The 25,385-nt window shown below is 47.5% G+C and overlaps 1 protein-coding gene across 1 annotated transcript in view; it reads right to left on the bottom strand.

The window, feature by feature from the left end:
* The window catches only part of KMT2B (lysine methyltransferase 2B), a 1,030,490-nt gene that overhangs the window by 811,764 nt on the left and 193,341 nt on the right, over positions 1-25,385 (bottom strand). The window contains exons 4-6 of the mRNA XM_086929980.1: positions 9,710-9,851; positions 8,624-8,855; positions 8,301-8,359 (exon numbers count right to left, since the gene is read on the bottom strand). Of these exons, the coding sequence (XP_086786106.1) occupies positions 8,301-8,359; positions 8,624-8,855; positions 9,710-9,851 (433 nt within the window). The remainder of the gene's footprint in view (positions 1-8,300; positions 8,360-8,623; positions 8,856-9,709; positions 9,852-25,385) is intronic.

Genomic DNA, 25,385 nt, shown 5'->3' with positions numbered 1-25,385 from the left:
ATCTCCACCCTAAAGGGGGTGACTTAGACAGGTGCTGGACAGAATCCTTTTGAGGAGCCCTTTGACACATGGGGATGCATCTTTTCATGCCTTTGTTCAAAAAGAAAACCAGAAATCACCGACAGGTAGTCACTGTCAGTCTGTTAACACTTGGGAATTTAAGTCTTTGTATTGTGAGGGTGAGGCCAGATCTTGCCATCTCTGCCTAATTTAAGATCTCCGAAACAAGTCTAAGGTGTATTCAGAATTCTGATTTGAATTAAGCAAGGACACAACGATCGCTTTATACTGCTCATTGGAAGAAAGGGGAGAAAAAGTTGAAGTTGTTAAATTGTGTGTAATGGTCCTTGTGCCATGACTGGCTATGGACAGGAAGATTCCGCTCCTTGTCCCATTGAAGGATGCTCGGGGTCTCCATCGGTCAATTACGAGCTATTGATCGCTTACCGACACATTGCAAGTAGCTTGCGGTGCCAGCATCCATCCCTTTGTTGCCCTGCATCAAAGGTAAGTTAGGTCGGTCTTAATGTTTTGTTAATTTGAGGCCTTTTCCAGTGCTTTCCCACACTCTCCCAAAGCAGCTGATCACATTTCCTCAGTTGAGCTTAGCAGTGGAAGGGCAGAGTGGAGAGGGTTATGCTAGTGCAAAAAGCCTGACACGCACAATATTAGATTGCTCATTAGCAACCATGGCGCTTCAATCCTGCATGGCCATAGTATTATTATTATTATTATTAAATGGGTTTTATTAAGCGCAGACAACCCGGAGGCCTCGTAGCGCTGAAATGACTGGAGGACAGGTAGAGGCGATGTAGTTTATTTAAAGAGGAGGGTTTTCAATTCCTTCCGGAATTTTAGGAGATTAGGTTCCCCACGCAGGGAGACTGGCAGAGAATTCCATGCCTTAGCTGCATTCCAGGAGAAGGAGCGGCCTCCCCATCTGGCACGTTTGACTTTGTTTTCGGTGGCCAGAAAGGCTGTGCTGGAACGCAGCGGCCTGCGGGGGAGATATGGAATGGCCAGCGAGCAGATCATTGCTGGCGCTTCCTTCCACATAGCCCTATGCATAAAGCACATTGATTTAAACAGTGTTCTAGCTTTGATGGGTAACCAGTGGAGTTTTTTTAGGGCAGCAGTCCCAGAGTCCCGCCTGTTTAGGCCCAGCAGGAGACGGGCTGCTGCATTTTGCGTGACCTGGAGCTTCTTTGTAGTGGTGGCTGGGGCCCCTAGGTACAACGCGTTCCCGTAGTCTAAACGGGACAGGATGATAGCTTGCACCATGATCCTGCGGGCTTGTGGGGGGAGAAGTGGTAGTACCTTCCTGAGCATACGCATCAAGCCAAAACAAGTGGCAGATACGATTGTTGCTTGGTAGGTGAAATTCAAATTGGCATCAAGCCAAATGCCCAGGCTCTTTATTTGAGGTTTGGACTGGGGCTGGGTGCCCATGCATGGGGGCCAGTTTGGTAGCAGGCAGGAGATGTTTGGATTTCCCAGAATCATCAGCTCCGTTTTATCGCCATTGAGTTTTAGGTGGGAGCTGGCCATCCATTTGTTAACTGCCACTAGACATTCCTCGAGATTGGGCGAGGAGGTGATGGTTTGGTTCAAGGAGACGATCAGCTGAGTATCGTCAGTATATGTGACCAGCTCCAGGCCGAATGAGTGAACGATGTCTGCCAAGGGGAGCATATACACATTAAAAAGAGTGGGGCTCAGGGACGAGCCCTGAGGCACACCCTGGTTGAGGGGCCAGGACCTGGATTGTGTGGTGCCCTCAACTACTTAGAAAGAGCGATTTTCTAGGAAAGATTGTAGCCATCGAATGGCTGTTCCTGAAACTCCTATTTGCTTAAGACGGTGGATGAGGATGGTGGTGTTTACAGTGTCGAAGGCGGCACTAAGATCCAGCAAAATAATTGCTGTAGTGCCGCCCGAGTCCATCTGTTTCCTAGCTAATTCTGTTACTGTCAGGAGAGCTGCTTCCGTTCCCAACCTGGGGCGAAATCCTGCCTGGGAATCATGAAGTATGTTGTTTGATTCTAGGTAATGAGTGAGAGATGAGTTGATGTGTCTCTCGAGCAGTTTGCTTACCCAGGGAAGCAAGGATATTGGGCGATAGTTGGCCATGTTGTCTGGATCTAAAGAGGGTTTTTTCAGAAGAGCTCGTACTTGTGCTTTCTTCCAGGCCGTGGGGACTATACCAGTAGTGATGGAGTTATTAAGGATGTTGAGAATAACTGGCCGTATTGTATCAATGATCTTTTTTAAGTGGCATGGGGGTGCGGGATCGCTTGGAGATCCAGATTTGACTTTTTTTATGATAAGCTCCAGGGCATCCGCTTCTACTGGAGGGAATTCTACCAGTCTGTGGGGTGTGATGCCAGGTGGCATGGTTGCTTCGAGGTCAACTAGATCTGGGGCGACAAAAGCCGATGAAATTAATTGTATTTTATTATAAAAATATTCTGCTTGATTGTTACATCGGGATTGTGCTTTACTAGGGTCAGGGGGGATAGATGGGGTATCAATTAGAGATTTTGCGATTTGAAATATTTCTCTGGGACAGTTATGGGCGTTGTTAATTTTGTCTTCGAAGAAGCGGGCCTTGGTTGAGTTAATCTCTGCTTTGTATTCTTTTATGGCATCATGATGGTCTATTTTGGCTGAACTGCTACGAGTGGCCCTCCAAGTTCTTTCTAACTTCCTACAGTGTCTTTTCATTTCTTTGAGTTTGGGGGTGTACCATGGTGATACCTTAGATTTAGTTTTTTCTCTTAGGGTTGTTTGTGGCAACACATCGTCAAGGGCCTTGGAGACCCATTGAGAGTAGTTGTCATACATTAAAATTGGGTCATCCATAGCTTGTGGGATGTTGGTAAGTAGGGCATCTGTCCACCTGTCAACAGAGAGCTTAGTCCACTCTCTCCCCTGAAGCAAATTACGCGGAGGTGGTGAGGCAGAGATGGTATGTTGCCACCGTAGGGGGACCAGGTAGTGGTCAGACCAAGTGAGGGCCAAAGGAGTTCCTACTACTAGTCTGTGATCATTGCTAAATACTCCATCCAGAAGATGGCCTTTCTCATGTGTCGGTTCGAAACCCTTCTGAGTGAGTTGGATAGCTTCCAAATTCTCTAACAAGGCTTTGGTTGAGGGGTCATCTGAATTATCCAGATGGATGTTGATGTCACCTAGTATGGTGAGGTGTGGGCTAGTGACAGCTAAGTCAGCAACTTTAAGTTGTAAGGAGTCAAGAAAATCTCCCATTTGGTTTGGGGGGCGGTAGATAAGTAAGCCTGAAAAGGTTGCCGTGGGAGAGAGGTCAAGGGCAAATTGCATGCTTTCGCAGTTAGATATAGAGCCTGCGTTAATCCTACATGGATATTGGTTTTTGTAGAGGATTCCTATTCCTCCACCTCTGCCTTCTGGCCTGTCTACTCTTTGTAGTAAATATCCCTGTTGTAAAAGGGAGGTGATATCAGGGTCTGACGCCTCTTTGAGCCATGTTTCTGTGAGAAAGATGGCATCAGGGCTGCTGTCCTCTAAGAGGATCGACATTTGCACCGCATGTTTGGTAAGCGAGCGGCAATTTAATAAAAACATTTGATATGTTTTATTGGGTTGTGGATATTTTATCTGGCACGTAGGTTGGTAGCTACAATGGGTACATGCATTGATGGGGTTACTGAGTGCAATAGAGTGTAGGCAGCCTTCAAAGACGGGCGGCCTAAGTTTCAGAGTTTGGGAATCATAAGAGATTATGGTGGCATGGTTTGAGGTTAGTTGAGCAGAGGAAATGGCCCCTAGCCCCGGTCTGGCGCGGACGGGCGCAGACGGGCAGGACTTTGGCACGACTTCGGCGCGAAGTCGGCGCTCCCGCTGCGCTTCCTCCACAGTGCCATTTATACGGGGGGGGAAGGATACACTGTACCGCTAACCTGTCTGTTCAGCAGCAGGTCAGGGCGGAAGTGATGTTTCCGAGTTGGGTGCCGGAAATGGTGTTGCTGTGGGCCCGCCGCTCTAACGGCACAAGCCGCGGCGGAACGAAGCCCAGTACAGGGTGAGTAAAATACAATTCCTAATAAACGTTGCACCGAGAGGCGGTGTTTGTGCAGAAAGCAAATTTTAAAAAGGTTCACATAGATTCTAGCATTACAATCGTTGCGCCGAGGGGCGATCGGTTTAGAGCTACACAGATAAAATCGACAGTTTTAAAATCGGTATTTTGCAATTCTTTCAATGCCTGAGTGGAGCCTACACGGCCTTCTCTAGCCGCCAGTCAGCCCAGTGTGAAAGCTGCCGAGGTCTTAAGTACCAGCCTTTACCCCAGAGCCTTATGATAAGACCCAGGACTCTGGTTGGCATTTTGTTTTAATCAGCATACCACAGTGTGGGGTTTGACCCGCCTTAAGCCGAAGAGCACAAGTAGTGTTAGGCCTGGGACTGGCAAAAGGTTCAGATCCCAGTTTGTAGCCAATGTGCGAGAGATAATTTATTGAGAGAGAAAAATCCCTGTGAAACCTTTTTAGTGTTTAAACGGGAGAAATGTAAAATGTGCGAAGTACTTCCCTGGGAATAGCTGCTTTAATCATTAAATAAAATGTCATGTAAAGCAGGCTGTCATGTAAAAAAAAATGTATATGAAAAACGAATTTGAAAGCTGCTGGTCTGTACGGTTTCAACTGCATGTCTCCATTGGACTGCTCCCCTCTACAAGCTCTGTTAAATGCACAATAATCATCCCAGGTTTAAAATGTTTCTATTGAGGGCACACCTGTGTGATGGAGTATGCTTGGTTTATAGGTTGGTAGGCCTAACTTGACTCACTTCCCTGAAGTCCCAACTAGAGATCTACAGGAACCAATTTGAATCTTAGCACGACCCACTTTGCCTGTCATCCTCACAAGATCTGTAACATCTGTTCTGTAACCATAACAACTGTCATTCAAACTCCTGGATGTGGTCTGTTTTTTTAGTCGACCAAGTTAATAGCCATGTGTAGGCAGCGGTCTCTGTATATACCATACCAAAAAGCGGTATAGTGTGCCCAGAGTTCAGGGAGTACTCAAAAAACGGCAGAGATATAAGTAGATAGAACCTTACTCTGACTGTAGTGGTAGCTGGGCTGAGCAGTTAGGCTTATCAGAGGGTAGTTTTAGGCATTTGTTGTAAACACTCAGGTAAGAAATTATGTCACACACTTAAAGACTGAATCCAGACCACTTATTTGTATACAATGTTGTTACTTTGTTATTTTTATTACTAGAACCAAGAATCGCTTTAGTGCAGGTAAGTTACAGTTTGTCACTGGTAACAAGTTTCAGGAATGCAGTATGATTTTGTAAATGCAATAAATACTTTACAGAGTGTGGCTCAGGGGTTAGAGGCGGCAGACCCGGAAGCTGAGATCGGCCCTGGACCAGGGTTCAATTCCCCGCCTCGACGGGGCTTGGGCTCAATAATTCCACGGACTCGATAATTCTCGCTCCGGTGCCTACTCGACTCACGGGTTCACACTCTGCGACTCTGGGCAATAGCTTGCTTAATCTCCACAACGGCCCCTCGCGGCGGGATGCCTGGCTTTCACCTTGTGGATACCCTGCCGGGGTTATCTCACAGGGGAATACCAGGACGGGTTCCCTAAGCAAGCGCTTAGATGCCTGCGATGTGGGCGGTTTGCGCTATATAAATACATGTACAAAGAAAGCTTTCTGTACATGTCAATCAGATACAGTGTTATACCTTGCAATGATAGAGTTTGCAATGTTATGTTACAGTGCAATGTATTCCTATGTAAGAAAATAAGGTTAGAGTCTTACAGGTAAGTACTCGGTATTGTAGTTTTATCGTATTGGGTATTTATTGAGTGTGTATATCACACATAGGTCTCACGGCGCTACGTTAAAAGGTTCAGTTCAGATAGTTCAGTCTCAAGCTGGTATAACTTACACGGGGCAGGGGTCAGACAAGCAAAGTAAGTACACCCACAGGGGCGGTCGCGTGTAGAGGTCAAAGAAGAAGTTGGGGCCCAATCTAGAACTATGGAGACAGGGGGTACTCAGAAGAGCTCCAGTCACAATTAGGTACCTGCGGTTTCTGGGTCAGGGCCCAGGGATCAAAGGTAGGCACAAAGGGAGCCATCAGTAAGCACCAAAAGCTCACCTCCAGCTGCACTCTGGTGGCTGGGTGCAAAGTAGGCATGGGGCTGCCAATGTAAACCAGTGGAAGTTGTTGGTCGGGAATAAACACCGCAGGCTTGGACCAGGAGGCTGGATGAGGCAGACCAACAGCTGGACAGGTGAGCTGGATAGCTGGGAAACACCCGGGCACAGTCGGCTGGGCTCCCCAAAGTTGGGGGGGGGGTGGAGGATGCAGGGGTTCCTTTTGGTGTCGAGTTTCAGCTGCTGGCATCGAGGAGTAGTCTTTGGAGAGGTCAGCCACTGGTGCAGATGAGGTTGGATCACCGAGGAGACGTCCCCGGGTAAGTGGTCCACTCAAACCTGGGCTCTGGGCTTCGGTGCAGTGTAGCAGACCCACCCAGGTCAGGAGACTGGGGGTTGGTTTCTTTGGGGGACAAATCCGGTGTCCACTGAAGAAAGGAGTCTTCGCCGAATTCTGCACAGGTCCTCTGGGGTTCTTTAGGTTGGTAGCAGGCAAACCACGCAGCCTGCAATGGCAGTGTGTGGGTGTACAAGTGAAGGATCACCAAGGGTGGCATAATGTTGCGGCCCTCAGAGGCCCTCTCTGGTCGCAAGGACCTTAGCACAAGGGGTAACTTTTAGAAGGGACTTAAATGTGGCCCAACGGTGTGCCAATTGTGGAGACATAGGTACAGGTTTTTGGAAAGAACATAAGCCCTCGGAACCCGATTGGAAGGGACCCAGGGCGCACTCAGCCAAGTTGGCATCAGGAATCAGACAAAAAAGTTAGGGGGTAACCATGCAAAAAGGAGCACTTTCCTACACCATGTAGTTATACGTTTCAACTACGTGTATTCTGAGAGAGTTTTGTCCTAACATAGTAAGTTTTCAGAATCATGGCATTTGGGAACCTGCCTCCGTTTAAGAATGGCATTTCATTTGATAGAGGACACTGTGGCTTTGGTTTTGATAACCATGTAAGGCGTAATCTTAGAAAGAATGGGGAGTATACGGTGGCTCTCAATGGCAGGATAAAGGAAGCATGTCAGAGGGCAGCTGCAGTTCCCTTGGAGTACCAAAAGAAAGATTAGCACAGGCCTGGCACTGTACACAAACAGCCAGCAACATCTCCTCATGGACCGTGATGCACACTGTATCAAGCTGCTGTGGCTCCGCCACTGAATAGCAGTGCACAATACACTATAGGGCCAGATTTGGGCGCCTTTATGCCACTATTTTGTAATGGTGCCATCCGAATTATGGCACTCTTTAAAGTAGTCTGCTGCCTGGACCAGTGCCCATTGTATTGCAGAGTTGCCACTCCTCCACCAGGACTGCAGCCTAAATTGCTTCTCTGAGAAGAATGCATGGGTTGCTTTGCCTCAAGCAGCTCACAATGATTTTCACTGTTCATGAGTTGCTCGCACTAAAGAAAAGGTTGGAGACCTCTAATGTAGATATTTCACTTTACTGGCAACAATCAGTTTTATTGCTCATCAGGGTATGAAAGGTGGACGTTTTGACTAATGGGGCTTTAAAGGGTGACTAAATCCCATAACAAAAACTCGGTTTTGTTGTGGAAAATATATTCCTGCCATGGACTGACAACTAACTTCAGGCTATGGTAACCTTCACTCAACCTTCCTTTGGAGCACCGACATGCAGACAGGTGTGCAGCATCACAAAAGACACTAAAGACCCCAGGCTAAAGATAAATGGGAAGCCTCAAAGATTAAAGCAGAGGATAGCAGTCAATGTTGTAGGACTCTACATTCATTCAGGTCCAATGAGACGTGATGGACACAGCCTGTATAGGTAGACTATTACACAAAATCACACTGGAGACTACAGTATACACTGTAGGTCACTGGACATAAACGCTGTAACAAAAAGTAAGTCAGCAGAGGGACTAGATGAAATAAAGCAAAGCTAATAAAAGCAAACCATGAGAATCAACACAGATCTTGAAACGGATAAGACTAAATGCAACACAAATTCGGGCACAGACAAGCAAGCATATCATTGGCAAGGAAACACTCAGATTGGTAGGATATACAAATATAGCATACAAAGGGGGATATACTTTGTGGATATACTGCTGCCAGTTATGGAAGGTAACCTGGCTGCTCAACACCATCCCTGTCCCGTTAAAAATCTCACCTCCTTTCATTGCTAGTCTTGCATTCCTCCGAGCTACAATCCGGTCACATCTCCGGTGCCTAAAAATAGACAAAAAATTGTAAAAATTCTCCCAGAGCCAGAGCAACCCACCCATCGACAAACTGCAAAAATAAGTCAGGGAGGAGTGGAAAAAGGACAGTGGTGACAGCAATGCAAAGCAAATTAATTCTAATTAGAACAATCGCGACATTTCACTCAATGCCAGCACTTCAGTACCTTTTCTCCCTTGCTCTATGCCCTCCCTCAAAACATCCCCAGCTAAACAACGTTATCAGGAAAGCGGTCCACAATGGTAAACATACACGCAGCATTGTTTCTTTGTGTTGGGCCCTCCAAACTTTGTTTTGTCCAAGCAGTTGATACACTTTCCGCAGTCGACTGGATTGAGGCAGCCCTTGCACCGGCTACAGCGACCTTGTCGTAATTTCTTTCTGCCGCCCATGGGTCTAACAGTGCGAGCTGATGGTGCTACTGCCGCTTTCCTAGGTTTTCGATGACTGCCAATGCTCTCCGATTCAGAACCTGAAGAGCTCTCTGGACAGAGGAAAACAGAAGATCATTAAATTACAATTCGCCCATATAGCAAAGGAGTGTACTAAATTCATACCCTGAATCCTCATTACACGCTGCCCTAAAACAAAATCGCTTTTGCTTTGTTCTTCTGTGTACTTTTCTTTAGGATGAAGGCAAAATTGGTTAGGCCTTAAATGCTTGTGTGGTGCTAAGCCTTTGAAACTGCTGTCAGCATCATGTGGCATGTAGGCTCTACCCCATGTAGGTCTGCTAGCACTAGCAGACACAACAGTTCGTATAGTGATGTAGGAGCTGACCTGGTTACAATTATCACAGTCTAGAGAATAAGCAAATACCAACCCAGCCATCTTTTACTGTGCTACATTAAGCACTGTAATGTTATGTAAGGAAATAGAGCAGGATTGCACACACCTGGAGAATCTATAATCAGTCCTATGACAGCAACTACACACAGTCCACACACTGCTCAGGATTACAAGCAGGTAACCAGTGTCTCCAAGTTTGCCCTATACACGTACAAATAACCACTTAATTAATCAATAATTTTTTTCTGATCTATTGTAATAGACCCTTGATCCTCCAGCTTAATCATGGCCCAGTGGGCAAGCTCTATTCAGTTTTAATTCAAATAATCCTTCGAGGGTATCATTCCCAATTGTCCTGTACGATCTTACAGAGGAGGACTATGTACACCACGGCCTATTGTGACAAAGAATTAGTTGTACAGAGTACGAAATGATTCTACAGTGTATGCCCTTTGCCACAAGGAATTAAAAATGAACCCCACAGTAAATGGAAGAGGTGCCTAGTTAATCCCATCAACTCAGCCACTGACCCTCTCTTGAATTACTTACCGTTCACCTGGAGAGGTAGATCGATTATGTCCCGGTCGCGCAGAGGTAAGGCGCTGAGCCGTGGTACATCTTCTGTCAATGAAGCCCGAGGCTGCCCCAAAGCTACGGAGGCATGTCTACAAACATGCTTAATTCTTGGCCCCTGTTCACAAGAAACGAAGGTGCAATAAGATAAAAATTCTGAGACTTGAGAGAATCTTAAAAACTGTAGGAATGTCCCAAAAACCATTATACCTGGGCCATGTAAACAGAGGCAACCCAACTCAGTACCAATAAGCACCAATACTTTTTAACCACTGACACAGCCACTACTTTTTAGAAACTGAATCGAGCCAAAGGCAGAAACCCACTGCCTTTGGCTGGGATGCTGGCAAACAAGTTTACATACAATGTTTGCAGAAATTGGAGTCAAGCCTTGGCACGCACAAAAGTCTTCATAGATCTTGGCATGGGACAAAAGAGGAAATTCCGTGTTTAACATGTCCGATATAATTTCAAATGTATAAGACGACAGCCTATATACTGTGGAGAGGTAAGATTGGATAGCAGGAGCGAGAGCAGTGTACAAAAGGTCAGAGACAGAACAATTATATTTAAAAGTAGAAGCATACCTAAAGTAGTGGTCAAGTATGGGTAATAGGAGGTATATATTTGTGGTCACACTGAGTATTTGGAGATCACATACACAACCACATGCAAATGGGAAGCAAACAATATATTCTATTTTAAAAAAACTTGCCAAACTGTTTTAGTAAGAAACACTAAGAAAGACATTGTGCCTTATTAAGAATCAAAATTGGAAGAACAGTATCATAAGTCGATGATACCCAACTTCTCATCTCCTTTGGACCAAATCCAGAAAAACTTAAATCTCAGTTTATGAAATTGTATGAGGGGAATCACAGACTGATTAACTATCAATTGTCTCCAACTAAATCGCGAGAAGACATTGTTATTTGGTAAGGCACATGAGCTTTGGTCGGCTGACTGCTGGCCCACTGAACCTGGCCCAGCCCCTTCTCCTAAACAAGTGGTAAAACATTTCGAATAACAATTAGAATGTTATCTATGAAAGATTCAATACAACCAGCACGGACACAGCACAGAAACCGCCCTTCTCAGTGTGACAGAACACCTCCGGACAATTCTGGATTCCAGGCAGACGGCAGCACTGATTTTATTAGATCTCAGTGCTGCCTTCGACACTGTCACACAAGGTCCTGCTACATAGACTGGAAACGGCAGGGGTTGTGGGACAAGCCCTGGCATGGTTCAAAGCTTTTTTGACCGGTAGATCTTTTCGGGTCTCCACCCCACCATTTCTGTCTAAAGAATGTAGCATTGAGCAAGGCGTACCCCAGGGCTCCGCGCTCAGCCCGACACTATTTAATCTGTATGTCCAACCACTGGCTGAGGTCGCCAAACGGTGGGACCTGTCCATAGTCATACGCGGACGGCACTCAGCTGGTGGTGATGCTGAGTGACGAAGCCGGGGCAAAAGCGCACAAGTTTAAACAGGGCCTTACTGCAGTAACATCATGGCTGACGGCAAACTATCTTCAGCTTAATGCTGACAAGACTGAGGTGCTGGTAGTCGGCAAAAATGCTGCAGCATGGAGTGAGGATTGGTGGCCAGACATTCTTGGCAACCCTCCAGAACCTAAAAAGGAAGTTAAAAACCTAGGAGTCTGGTTTGACCCCTCACTAAGTTTTGTGGTCCACACTAAGAAAATTGCCGCTATGTGTTTTGTCCTTTCACGACTGGACTACGCAAGTTCTGTTTCTGGGAACTAACCAGACGGAGAAGGCTCGTTTACAACGCGTCCAGAACGCAGGCGCCCGTGCTTTGACTGGACTTCCCCGGTTCAAATCAGTGTCTGAGACACTCTCAAAGCTACACTGGCTTCCTATTGACAAAAGAATCCATTTCAAGACTTTGTGTCTTGCTTTTAAAATCCTGAAAATGGACTCAACCCCCTATGCTCTGCCCCTTGATGACGAGGTATTCTCCTCGCAGAGCTCTTAAATAGATGGGACAGTGTCTGGCTGTAGTTCCTCGGGTAAAGCTAGCTCCGACGGGAGGACGTTCTTTCCGCTATTTGGCTGTAAAACTATGGAACGCTCTTCCACTGCAGATCCGGAGTTTAAATGACCTTTTCGGTCAGTAGTTGGTTGTGCTGTGCTCTGTTGGCTGTGTTTGCTTGCTCTCTTCTGATCAAGCGCCGGGACGGCCCTTTGCTGGGGCAGCCGTGCGCTAAACAAGAAAGTATAACATAACACAACCAGTGGCACTTGGTTTGCCACAATTGAGGATCTTAAAAAAAAAAAGCCTTTCCCTTGCCCCCTTCCACCTCCGGGAAAACCCATGTCCAGGCACTTCTAACCAATCACCTGGACTATGAGAACGCACGGTTGGTAGCAGCTGACATTATGTTAGCAAAAATGTAGGTTGTGCAGAATACAGCTGCATAGCTGATATGCAACCTCCCACACATCCCTCTTTAGCCCCTCTACTAAACAAAAAATGGCATTGGTTGCCTTTCAGGAAACTTATCATCTTCTAGCCTCACACAAGGCTTTAATTAAGGTCTTCCCTGACAATCTTCATTCAAGACTCCTTAATGATCAGTCCTCCAGACAGTTAAGGGTCACAAACAAGGCGCTCTTGAAGATCCCTCGATTATGCACCTCCAGGTTTGGTGGCAGATCTTTCTTCTCTTCGACCCCCTCACTGGTACAAACTCCCTTTACATATCTGTCCTGCCTTACTTCACACATTTTAAGAAGAAGCCAAAAATGTGGATGCTCCAAAGCACTTTAGTTTCTAAGCAGCGAAGTGGCTAGATACTCCGTAGGGAGGGAGCCATGCACTAGATCAAGATCAAACAAACTGTTTTTCTTAGATTGCTTTTTTCAAATATGATCTTCATCTGAAAGTTAGTGTTATTGGTGCATTTCACCCCAGTTAGAGGTTTCTGTGGGACAAAATGAAGGTATGTTCATGTTCAAATGCACATTAGGCTGACAAAAGGTGTACCGTTTTGTTTCCGATCCATATACATTGGCAAAACAGTTGCTAGCGCTAGAATTTATTAAAACTGAGCCCATTAGTTGCAGCACTCTAGGCTTGTAAATTCTGGACCTGCCACCAGGAATTTTAAATTCAACTAGTAGATACCCGGACAAAGTCATCTGAATTTTAAAGAAACGGGGTCAGTAAGGCCCATAACTGCTCCTTTGACCATGGTAAACTGCACTGCATGGCACAAAAACAGGTTTCGGAAAGTCTAACCATTTATGAGCCAGCACACAGGAAAGAGAAAAAAAAAAATCAGACTACTGATAAACATTAGAAAGTGACGATGTAAAAGATGTTACACACGAAATCACCTGGGACAAAGGAGACTCTAGGATTTCCATCTGAAGATTTTACTGCAAGTTTAAATTGAATAGCCAATCGCACAAAACCCAAAGAAATACATCTAGTCTCAAGTCAAAGTAGTCTTGGATAAAGGTCTGAACGAAAGATAGATAAGTAAGAGAGTAGGAGGGTCTTTAAAAGATACAATGTATACCATAAATTTAGTTGTAAAGCACGCATTCCATGAAATGACTGACATCCTAGCTAAGATGCCTATATAAGCTACATACACCAATATTCAACAGGACCTTGAGCAAGAGTTAAACAAAAATATATGGCGGGGGAAATCGCACCAGACCCCATAGACTCCCTGCTTTTTATTTACAAACTAGCAAAAATAGATCTCTAGAAAATATTCCGTATTCAAGGGTGATTTATTTTAAAGAGGGAGAAACCAGGAATACTGCTTTGCATCTGAATCCGCAAACCCTGTTATGGCGGATTCGGAGAAGAAATGTAATTTCACCATCCAGACAGTCAATGGCAAAAATGAAAAGGGTACACTAATCTGGAAAAGGCCAATCTCAACCTAAGAGGATTCATGACTAGCTCAATCGAAAAAATGTCAAACATTTAAAACTCCATCCAACACAGCAGAGATAAAATCAGTTTTCAGATATATAAATTCTGACCAACAAAATTATACCACATAGGATAGGAAAAATTCAGACAAATTGTTCACTCCACTTGAAAAGTCACTTCCCAGGAAACCGGTTTACATGCAGATGGCCACCTTTTTAGACTGCGGAACAGATAATACGCCCCAAAAAAACCCTTCTAAACACAGCTCGCAACACTACATGCTGAATACCTTCCGACAACCAGATCAAAAGTTAGATCCAATCAGGTAAAATGTATCACAACGTTTTGTGAATATACTGCAACAATTCAGAAAATTATGAAGAAATGCTGGCACATTCTAGATAACTTAGAAATTAAACTAGAAAAAAATACACTGATTGTCCTTAGTAAGAAATGGAATCTTAGAAACCATCAGGTCAGAGCTCACTTAAAATCATTCAGTAAAAATATTAACACTCTGCAATTCTATGGCAGGACCGGAGGCTTCGGATTATGCCTTACTTTCTTCACTTTATTTCTCACAGCAGCAAGAAACATGTAAAAACTTCTTTTCCCATGAACATCAGGGAAAAACAGGAAACTAAACAGTAAGTCCTTTCTCAGTCTCTGTGCACCGGCAGCAACCATCATGCCTTGCGACCACTCCTCCTTCCTCTTTCTTCGCTGCTCAGCAGCAAGTTAAGTAGCTTTTTCTCTCTTCTCCTGGGTTGTTGAGGGATTCTGTGGGCGAAGCGTTGTTTGTTGTTGACACTGGTTTTGCGACCCCTACAGGTCCCCTTTGGCATCGCGGGACGCTCCTGCGCTCCTTACGCGATTGGCAGCCCTAGTAGAGTGCGGTGCGCTAGGAGCGCCGCTGGGAGGCAGCGCTTTCTCTGCGTTGGACGCGCTTCCTTCGCGTTTTTCTGCAGCTTTGGCGCTGTCCCTGGCTACCCAGTATTGACACCCTCCGGGGTCGAAATTAGGTCTCCCCTTGATTCTGACGCCCTGAGTGGGTTGTATTAGGTTTCTTGAACACCCTCACCGGGTCGTAACTGGCGCTGGTGCGCAGCGCTTGGGAACGCTTGCTGGGTAGCGCCCTAGGAAGCAGAGGGCTGTGCGTTCCCTGGGCTAGTCCCGTAATTTGTGCCTTTAGGCCGCCACATCCTCTGGGTTGCCCAGATCCATACTGTGCCCTTAGGGGTCTTGATATTGGCCGTGCTGTACCTCTCTCCTGTGGAGCCCAATTTACCTCATCATGCAGGGTGAGTCAGGCCGGTACCATGAGGAGGACCCTCTCTCTTATGCCACCTGGGATGAGGATTTCTACCAGGCGGTGGACGATTCCATTTACAAGGCGGTGGATCAGGCAATGGAACCGCTGGAACAACGCCTAACGGCGCGTCTGGACGAGGCGTACGCGAAAATTGCGGCCCTCATTCCGGCGCCGACTCCGGGCTCGGATCCTTCCCAGTCGCCACTCTCTCCTCCCCCCAAACCTCCCCCCCCCTTAAGGAGTTGGGCAAGTTCGTTGCGACTTTTACGTCTTTGGACCGGGCCCAGTCCAACATAAAAAAGGTCTTTGCCCCTCGGGTTTTCGAAGGGGCCGGACGAGGCAGGGGCCGCTCGTTCGGCCGGGGCGCTCCCTCTGACAGAGGCCAAGCCTCCGGACGTGGACATGGACAGGACCATGGTTCGAAGTTCAACAACTTTTACCCCACCAGGAGTCAGAAGTTCAAAGGACGTGGTGTCTATCGTGGACAACAACAGGGTGGACGAGGCGAGTGTTCTGCCTTCTGCGACTTTATGGGTGGGAGGCCGACTGGCTCAGTTCTTCCCTGCTTGGCTTTCCCTTACCAAGGACGCCTGGGTACTTCAGACGGTTCAGGGGTTTCAGCTGGAATTCCATGGCCGTCCCACGCAGCCCCAGCGTCCGCGCCCCATTACCTTTTCGCAACGCGATGCGGCCTTGGTACGAGACGAGGTTTCCGCCCTCCTTCACAAAGGGGCGATTTGCCGCGCACGCGAACACCCCGACGGCTTCCTCAGCAATCTCTTAATGGTCGACAAGGTAGATGGAGGCCGCCGTCCGGTTATCAATCTCAAAGAGTTCAACGAGTGGCTGGTTTACCTCCATTTCAAGATGGAGGGGATCCACCTCCTGCGGGATGTGCTGCGGCCGGCCGATTGGATGGTCCGTCTCGATTTGAAGGACGCCTACCTGGCGGTCCCGATTTTCCCTCCTCACCGACGTTTCCTCCAATTCAAGTGGGAAGGTCAGGTGTACGAGTTCACCACGCTGCCCTTCGGGCTCTCTTCCGCGCCGTGGTGTTTCACAAAGGTACTCCACCCCGCGGTAGAGGCCTTGCGGGCTCGCGGTGTCAGGATGATAGTGTATCTGGACGATATGCTTTTCATGGACCAGTGCCCAAAGCGCTTGAGGGCCCAATTGCAGTTTGCAGTGGACCTGTTGCAGGGTCTAGGGTTTGTGGTCAACGAGAAGAAATCTCTCCTGGTCCCGGCTCAGTGCGCAACCTTCCTCGGTTTCAGCATAGACTCGGTTTCGGCTACCTTGAGTCTCCCCGCACGGAAAATGTGCAAGATTCGCCACGAGTTGCGCCAGACTCTGGCGAAATCAATGGTCTCATTGCGGCATCTAGCACGGATTGTGGGCCTGTTGTCGTCTTCGATTCAGGCCATCTTCCCGGGGCCGCTCCATTACCTCAGGCAAGGCCTCACATACTCGCAGCTGATCCCACTGTCTGTGGAGGTGAGGGACGAGATGCGCTGGTGGCTGACGCACATGGAGGCCTGGAATGGTCGTGCCATATTTGGGTCGGCTCGCGACGTTATAATAGAGTCGGACGCCAGTCGAGCGGGTTGGGGGGCCCGGTGCGGAGAGTTCCCTACCGGCGGTGCTTGGTCCCCCCACGAGCAGTCTTTACACATCAACTGTTTAGAATTGCTGGCGGGCTCCTTTGCGGTCCAGTGCTGGACCAAGGAGCGGGTGCAGTCGTGTGTTCTTCTGCGGATGGACAACGTGCCTGCGGTCCGGTATATCATCTAGGCGGCACCAGATCCAAGATGCTGGCGGATCTAGCGCGGGACTTCTGGCACTTCTGCCTGGACCGTCGGGTCTCGGTCACGGCGGAATATTTGCCGGGCCACCAGAACGAGGTGGCAGATTGGCACTCCCGCCATCTCCTGGATGCCAGCGTTTGGAAGCTGGACCCGGAGGTTTTTTCCCTACTGATGGCCCGGTGGGGCCCGTTCTCGGTGGATCTGTTTGCCTCGCGGCTGGACCATCAACTGCCGAGATACTTCAGCTGGCGCCCGGACCCGTCGGCGGAGGCAACGGATGAGTTCCTCCAGGACTGGTCGGGCGAACAGGGTTATGCGTTCCCCCCGTTCTCCATGATCAAAAGAGTGTCGGCATTTGTTGCGCCGTCAGTGATGATCACGCCTTGTTGGAGGTCTCAAGTCTGGTTTCCGGTTCTTCTGGAACTTTCTTGGGATTTTCCAATCCTACTCCCCCTCTCTCCTCACATTCTCCTGAACCCGGACAGGAATCCCCACAGGTTGGTTCAAGAGGGTTCTCTGAGGCTGATGGCATGGCGGATCTCCGGCGTCGCTGGTCTCTCCCAGGCCTTTCGGGAAAGGCAGAGGATCTGCTCTCAAAGGCATGGGCGGACAGCACCACCAAGAGATACCGGTCTGCCTGGCACAGGTGGCGTCGCTGGTGTATGCGACGGGGTCTCGATCCCGTGGGGGCGGACGTTGTCTATGTCCTGAATTTCCTTGCCGACCTGGTGGATGAGGGCTTGGCCTATAGGTCTCTCAATACCTTCCGCTCGGCCATTTCGGCGGGGCATGACCTGGTTCAGGGTTCCCCGATTGGGGAGCATCCGCTGGTTTGTAGGTTGTTGCGAGGGGTTCGCCTCGCGTTGCCCCCCGAACCGAGATATTCAGTCCTCTGGGACGTCAACAGGGTTTTGAATCTGTTTCTCTCCTGGCAGCCGAATAGGTTTTTGCCCCGCAAGGAGCTTTCTGCTAAGCTGGCAATGCTTTTGTGCCTGGTTTCCTGCAGAAGAGTCTCTGACGTGCGGGCGCTTGATGTTTCGGCGCGGACTTTCTCCCCTGAAGGGGTGTCCTTTACGGTCAGCAGGAGGACCAAGACCCTTACGAGGGTTATTTCGTATCCGGCCTTCCCGGATTCCCCGAAGCTGTGTGTTGTGCAGTGCCTCCGTGCATACGAGGATATGACTGAGGATACTCGCCCTCCGGGTGAGCGACAATTACTGATTGCCCTACGGAAACCGTACAAGGCTGTTACTTCCCCGACAATCGCCAGATGGGTGCGTTGGGTAATGCAGGAGGCGGGGATTGACACTAAGCAGTTTGGTGCTCATTCGGCTCGGGGAGCCATGGCCTCGAAAGCCTTTGCGCTGGGGGCTCGGTTGGAGGACCTGATGAGGGCCGCGGACTGGTCCTCGGAATCCACCTTCAAAAGGTTTTACTTTAAGCCAGTGATCGAAGTGGCTCGGCTTGTGGTCGATAAGCTTTGAACTGGCATAATCCGAAGCCTCCGGTCCTGCCATAGAATGAGAATTTGCCTAGCCTTGGTGCTGGTAAGTTCCAATTCTATTAAGGACCCGGAGGCGAGGATTATCCCTCCCTGGGACTTCCTGGAAGTGACCCCCTCCCCGTATGGACCGTAAGTAATCTATTTACGTGGTTTTCATGTGATTGCTGGTACTGTTCCTATCTGAATCGTATTATGTACCTATTGTTCCGAAATAGAGTCCTGACTCAGTTATTTCTTCCAGGGTCTGATGGATCGAAACAGGATGCGTGAAGTTGACGAACAGAGTGCTTCGCGCGAAGAAAGAGGAAGACGGAGTGGTCGCAAGGCATGATGGTTGCTGCCGATGCACAGAGACCGAGAAAGGACTTACTGTTTAGTTTCCTGTTTTTCCCTGATGTTCATGGGAAAAGAAGTTTTTACATGTTTCTTGCTGCTGTGAGAAATAAAGTGAAGAAAGTAAGGCATAATCCTCGCCTCCGAGTCCTTAATAGAATTGGAACTTACCAGCACCAAGGCTAGGCAAATTCTCATTCCCCAGCAGCTGAAAGACATCTTAAATGTGGCATTTGCAGCATATGTAGCCAAACAGTTGAAGGAACATACTTTGCACGCTGCATAGTAATACTTATCATAAAGAGTTGAAAGTTTTAATTTGCAGCATATAATGTATGCAATACCATGTCCTCAAAATCTCACATGTATGTGCAAAACAGATCAAACAAGCATCAGACAAGTGTTGTTCAGCAGGACGGCTGGAGGTGGAGAGGGGGGGGGGCGGCAGGCGGGGGGGCGCTGCAACGCAGTGAACAAAGTCCACGTCATAGTGCTTTGATAAAAATAAAAAAAAGTGAATAATGTTTTACTGCCAACCATTCATGCAAACACATGCACTCGTAGTAAGAGAAGGGGGGGGAGAGACATTTTTTGCTCCTCGTGTCTTCCTTTTTAATCAAATGTGATACAATCTTTAAACTTTTGCGCTAATTCTTTAGATCAGGATGTTATTGTTGGGAACGTGTTGGAAGGTGAAGTGTGTTTTAGTTTGAAATGGAAAGTTATACGTTTTTTTTTTCTCTCGGGGAATTAGTTCTTTCGGGCCGTGTTTGAACACGCAATCTTCTGTCTTATGTACTGCTTTTTTTGCACACGCGTAGCCTACTACATTTTGGAGCTCTTTTTACACGGTGCCGGTGTAATTCTACCGCGCCACCTCGCCTTTGTCTCTCCATTCCAGCATGGCTTGTGGGCGGGGAGCCTACTCCCTGCTCACCGCGGCTTTTAAATGGGCCAGATGCAGAGGTGTTCAGCGTCAGCCACTATGCCCCTTTGCACTCTTAAAGTATGTCTTAAGTATTCCAAAGAATATTTACTTGCCCTTGATAAACACATCCCTTGTTCTTGTGAACCATAACCTTTAGAGGTGGCTACTTCACTGCCTGTACTTGGTGGCAGGAAGCCTAGGGCACCCCCCCCTTTAGTATATCAAATGACAGCATCCGTATTATTCATAAGGAACCTTGCTCCAAGGCGCTCCTTCTTAATGTACAGTCTCTGCCAAAACATGCCGTCTGCATTTATGATCTTCTCTGCAACGAGAGACTGTTGTATCTTAACCCTGTCCTCCCCTGTGCCCTGGTTACCTCTCTGACGTGAGAGCTCCCCCTGTCACCTCCCCCTTCCCATTGGTTCCCCCAACGTTCCACCTCTTCTCGCTGTTCAAATCATTCCTTGAAAGGAACTGTATCACCCACCACACTACTTCTCTATACCATCCAGAAGGCAATGGTCTAACAGAACGCTTCAACCGTGTCCTGAAGGGACACATACAATTGTCAAGGAATGCCAACCTTAACTGGGAAGAAGAAGTGTTGAAGCTCATCTGGGCTTTCAGAATATCTCCTTGTACCAGCACCCGCAATGCACCTTTTGTACTCATGAGAAGCAGACAGCCCCTGAGCATTCACCTAGGATGGATGCCTGTTTCAAAGCAACTTGAATGGTCGCCAGATGTCATTAGGAATAACATAATCAAGGCGCAAAAATACTACAAAGAGTGGTATGACTCTAAACATAGTGCAAAAGAACACTCTTTCAAGGTAGGGGATCTTGTGAAAGTTTGTTTAGAAAAAAAAGTAAGGAAAGGAGAAAGCAGATTCACCTCTTCTCTTCGCATCAATGAACTGTATAACAACGCCACCAGGCTCAGCGATGGGAAAGTGTGGCACATGAGTAGATTGTCAAAATGCCACCTTGAAAGCAAAGCTCCAAGTCAAATGCAACCTAATGTGCATAGCAAAGATTTGTGGGTTGATGATATGTCTAGCTCAGAACATAGTTTCAAGCCCAGCATTGAGACTTCACATGTTCTCCCACCTGTCTCTGACTTTGCTGATTGTCATTCATCAGACCGGTCTGTTGATTTCAGCCCTCACACTCCGATACCAATGCGGGGTTGTCAAGGCGACTCACACTCTGAAGTCATGTCTGACAGTCATAGCTTCAGTGGTAGGTCAGGCAGAACCAATAATGATACCCCCTCGGACACCGATTGTGTTTCTGATCCTCACCGTGTCATGGGAAGGTTTGGTCGTACCATTCGCAAGCCAAAGCGTTATGAAGACTTTGTATATGATTAATGTTCACTGTTCTTCCCGCATGACTATATGTTTCACTGCTAAGTGTTTAATCCTTTAAAAAACTCGAGAGGAAGATGTGTTGTATCTTAACCCTGTCCTCCCCTGTGCCCTGGTTACCTCTCTGACGTGAGAGCTCCCCCTGTCACCTCCCCCTTCCCATTGGTTCGCCCAACGTTCCACCTCTTCTCGCTATTCCTAGGAACTGCCAAACTCACTTGACAGATGATCTTCCTGACCACGCACTGACTCGGTGTGGGGCTGTTGTATGAATAAACTTGATTGCAGTTTAACTTCCTGCTTCCAGTATTCTACTTTCAACAGAGACCAGCTACCCTTTTTTATTACCGAAACCTGGATGCCAGCATCTTCTAAATCTCTTCTTGAAACACCCATTCCTGCATGATACAAGTTTCATAATGTTGACCGCTGCAATGGCAGAGGTGGTCATGTAGATATTTTTAAAGACCTGTTTCTGTGTACTTACTTCTTAGTTAAGGACATTCTAGCGGTAGAAGCCTTTGGCTTCAGCCTAACTCGGAATCCCAACAGTCAGTCAGGGGCTTTCGGATCTAGCATCATTAACCTCACGCAAAGCAGTGGCCATTCTATTGACCTACATTTCTCAAACAAATTTTAAGTACAATCAATCCACTCCCTCTTACTTGGACTGACCACTTCTTAATCCAATTTGGATGGGCCGCAACTTCTCATGGAAATCAGAAAAAGTCGGCTCCCATGGATAAGTCTGGGCTTATCACTAGGATTTCTCAAGACGGCTTGCTTAACACTCTTGAAAATTCAGTTCCCACCTTTGCAGGCCCACTAACTTTTTGTTAACTGGGTTCGATCCGCAGTGGTACAGCTAGCCCCTCCTAGTCGATTGGGAGACAGGACAAAGAACTCTAGCCCATGGTTTAATAAACCTCTTAGGGATACAAATCTAATCAAGGTAACAAAAAAAAAAAACGCTAAGAGTTTAAGAACTAGCCTTTCTTGTTCTGTATTGTCGCAAACAGGTCTATCACTGGTGTTCCCCAGAGATTGAAGATGTTTTGTACTGCTTTGTGGTTCCGCTCCCATTTGTGGGAACAGTTATTCTGTCTTCAGATGATCTGCTGTTGTGTTGTCCACTCCTGTAAGATATACTGTTTGCAAATTGATCGCTTGGGATACTGCCCATTGCCAGAATTACTGTGCTAGCTTGCTCAGTGTGAATGACTCCGTACCTCCCGGTTTGTTGAAGTAGAACATTGTTGTGCTGTTGGAGGTTTGGACCAACACAGATTTCCCCTGAATGGGTTTCTGGAACACTTTCAGTGCTAGGAACATCTTTTTCATTTCTAAGTAGTTGATGTGTTTATGGAATCCTGTTCGTTCTATTGACCACATGCTTTCAGCTGTTTGAGGTGCGCTGAGGGATGCGTCTGTAGCGATTGTCACAGGAGGATTTGGGGTCCTGAAAGGTCTGCCTTGTGTTATGTTGTTGGATTCCCACCATTGCATTTCTGCTTGCAGTCTGTGCGTAACAACCACTAGATCTTCCCAACTCCCGGTGGCTTGGGACCAGTTGATCAGCCATTCTTGAAATGGGTGCATGTGTAGGCGGGCGTGAGGAATAAGTGGTATGCATGATGCCATCGTGCCAATACGTTTGATGACCCTCCTCACTGTCAAGAGACGGACCCTTGTGGTAGAGTGATGTTTCTTGCTTTATTGCCTGTATTCTCTTCCGCATCGGGTACGCCTGCGTGTTTGAGTTTAGTCTAGGACCTAGAAAAGTCTTTTCTCTTTCTGGCTTTGTGGGTGACTTCTTGTGGTTTATAGAGAACCCTAGATTTTGCAGCGTGTGAATAGCTGTTTGAATGGGCTTGAGGCATCTGTCTAGCGTTTGCCCTTATCAGCCAGTTGTCCAGGTAGGGTTAAACTTGTATCCATTCTCTTAGGTGTGCCTCTACAGCTAGGCACTTGGTGAAAACCCTTGGTGTAGACTTGGGAGTACCTTGAATTGATAGTGCACTCCTCTGTGTAGGAACCTTAGGTATTTTCTGTGTTTTTCGTTCATAGTAATGTGTAAGTAGGCATCCTTGAGGTCTATTGTTGCCATGTAATCTCCTCTTTGGATTTGGTGGATTATTTCTTGTAGCCTCGCCATTCTGAAGTGTTGTGTTAAGATGAATTGGTTTATGAACCTTAAGACCTCTCACTCAGGCCAATCCTGAACCTGCTTGAGAACTAGGCAGTATGGTGAATAGTTCCCGTTGAAAATCTCCTGTTTTGGTACTAATTATATTGCTTGTTTTTGCAGTAGTTCCTTTATTTCCAAATTTAACTATGTTTTTTTAAGCTTGTTGTATGTGGGAGTTAATTTGAGCGGTTTCCTCTTCCTTTAGAGGGCTGGCCTCTGCCCCCGCCTCTTCCTCGAAAGGGCTGCTTGGTTTTTTGTTGCCAACCTTGATATCCTGATTGTTAACCTGTTTGTTGTCAGTTCCCTTGGCCTTGTAGCGGTTGCCACATTTACTGTCCTTGGCCAAATGCAACTCTTCCTGTGGGTTTTCAGTTGTTGAACCCACCTCTTTTGAAGGTGCTTCTTTGCAGCAGGACACCCATCACTCCGGCTGTTTAATTGTCCTTGATTTGTTGGAGGGATTAGTCTACCTTCTTCCTAAATAGTGTCTCCCCTGTGAAAGGCCTGTTGACGATGGAGGTTTGTACCTCCTGTTTGAACCCTGAGATCTTAAGCCAAGCATGTTTTCTTAGGGTGGTGCCTGTGCACACTTGCCTGCTGGCAGTGTCTGCTGCATCTAGTGCAGATTTAAGGAATGCGTTTGTGATGTTGCTACCTTCTTGGACAATAGATTTTCCTCTCTTTTGGCCCTCCACAGGGAGCTTGTGATGAGCTTCTCTGTCGTCCCACTGCTGGTGTCCGGATCGGTTCAGGAGGGCGTTTGAGTTAGCAATGCGCCATTGGGTTGCTGCTGCTTTCTCCTTTCTTCCTACCATATCCATTCTCTTGCTTTCTTTTTCTGGAGGGGGTCCAGTGTTAGAGAGTGCATTAGCTCTTCTCCTGGCCGTGGTGACGATGGAGTCAGGCACAATGTTGCACTGAATACATTTAGTGCCCTTGGAGAAGGCCTTGTTCTTTCTCAAGCCTTGGTGTCACCCCTTGCTTGATGGTTCTTAAAGGCTTCCTTGCCTTGTCTAGGATGCTTGGTAGCATTGGCAAATACAGTGTTCCCTTGTTGAAAGGGGGCAGTGTTTCCAGCAGGAAACAAGTGTCTCCTTTTCCTCTTGGAGGGGTGCCCTTTGCACCAGCTGGCTGTAGAAGACTTATCTGGTGGTGATGCCTTCGACATATAGCAGCATATTTCCTCTTTTTATGGACTTCCGGTGCAGTCATTCCATGTGTCCCCGAAATTTTTGGACCCTCCCACCTCTTCTGGAGCGTCTCCGTAGTCCTCAGGATCTTCTTCGCAAGGGGATTCGAAGAGGTTCTCCTCTTCTTCGGCATCTTCGGAAAAAGTAGACACGGAAGAATCGGATCGGTAACCAGGACTTTCGGAAGTCTCAAGTGGCGTGTCAAACTCTTTTTTCTTCTGTAGGAGCATCGCCATCTCAGCCTCAAGTCGTTTATCCTTTTTCTGGTTTTCGGCGTCTTCTGCTATTTTCCCTCTTTGGTATTCCTTGGTAGGGTCCAGTAGGATTCTTTAGATCGCGGCTCACCTTAAGTTGCCTTTTTACTTGGCGCCGGGCTGCCTTTGGTTGCGCCTTTCCTTCGTGTCAGGAACGTCGCGCAGTCCTTGTACTTATGGTCCTTCGGTAGGCAGAGATTGCACACATCGTGTGGATCGCCTTGTGCGACATTGTGGTGGCACTTGGGGCAGAACTTGAAAGGGGTATACTCCATGGCCCCTACCTCGCCATTTGTGGACCTAAGAGGTCTTCCGTATCGATCCGAGTCCCGTTTTTATCTCCGGTTGCATCGATGTTCGGTGAAGTTCACTGGAACTTTTCTTCTTTTTCTTCTTTTATGGGGATAGCCTGAAAAACTTTGGAGCTTCCAGGCCCAACGGCGGAAAAAAGAATCTGAAGATGTCTACCACGCACAACGACCTACAGTGCGCCGTGTGACATCACACGGGACATACCTGACATCACACGGGACATACCTGGCACTAAATGGTGGTAGACAGTGCGCAAAAACAGGGGGGAGGGCAGGTGGGGGGGGGGGGGGGAGAATCGGACGGGAAAAAACCAACCACAAGGACCATTTTGGACCAAACCGCTAGATGGCGGAATTAATTATGCACAGCATGTGAATCCAGAAAAGGATTCACGCTGCAAAACTAACTTTACAAACCCGAATAAATTCGGTAATCGGTACATGCTTTGGTCTGCTGTGCATGGCCAAAACATTTCTGCCAATACTCGCCTTGCCCTTTAGGACCATGGTTCTTATTGGATCTGGATTATGCCAAC

The sequence above is a fragment of the Lissotriton vulgaris genome, chromosome 7 (genome assembly GCF_964263255.1).
Source record: "Lissotriton vulgaris chromosome 7, aLisVul1.2, whole genome shotgun sequence".
In the NCBI taxonomy this organism is placed as follows: domain Eukaryota; kingdom Metazoa; phylum Chordata; class Amphibia; order Caudata; family Salamandridae; genus Lissotriton; species Lissotriton vulgaris.
This window is presented reverse-complemented; position numbering and strand designations above follow the sequence as displayed.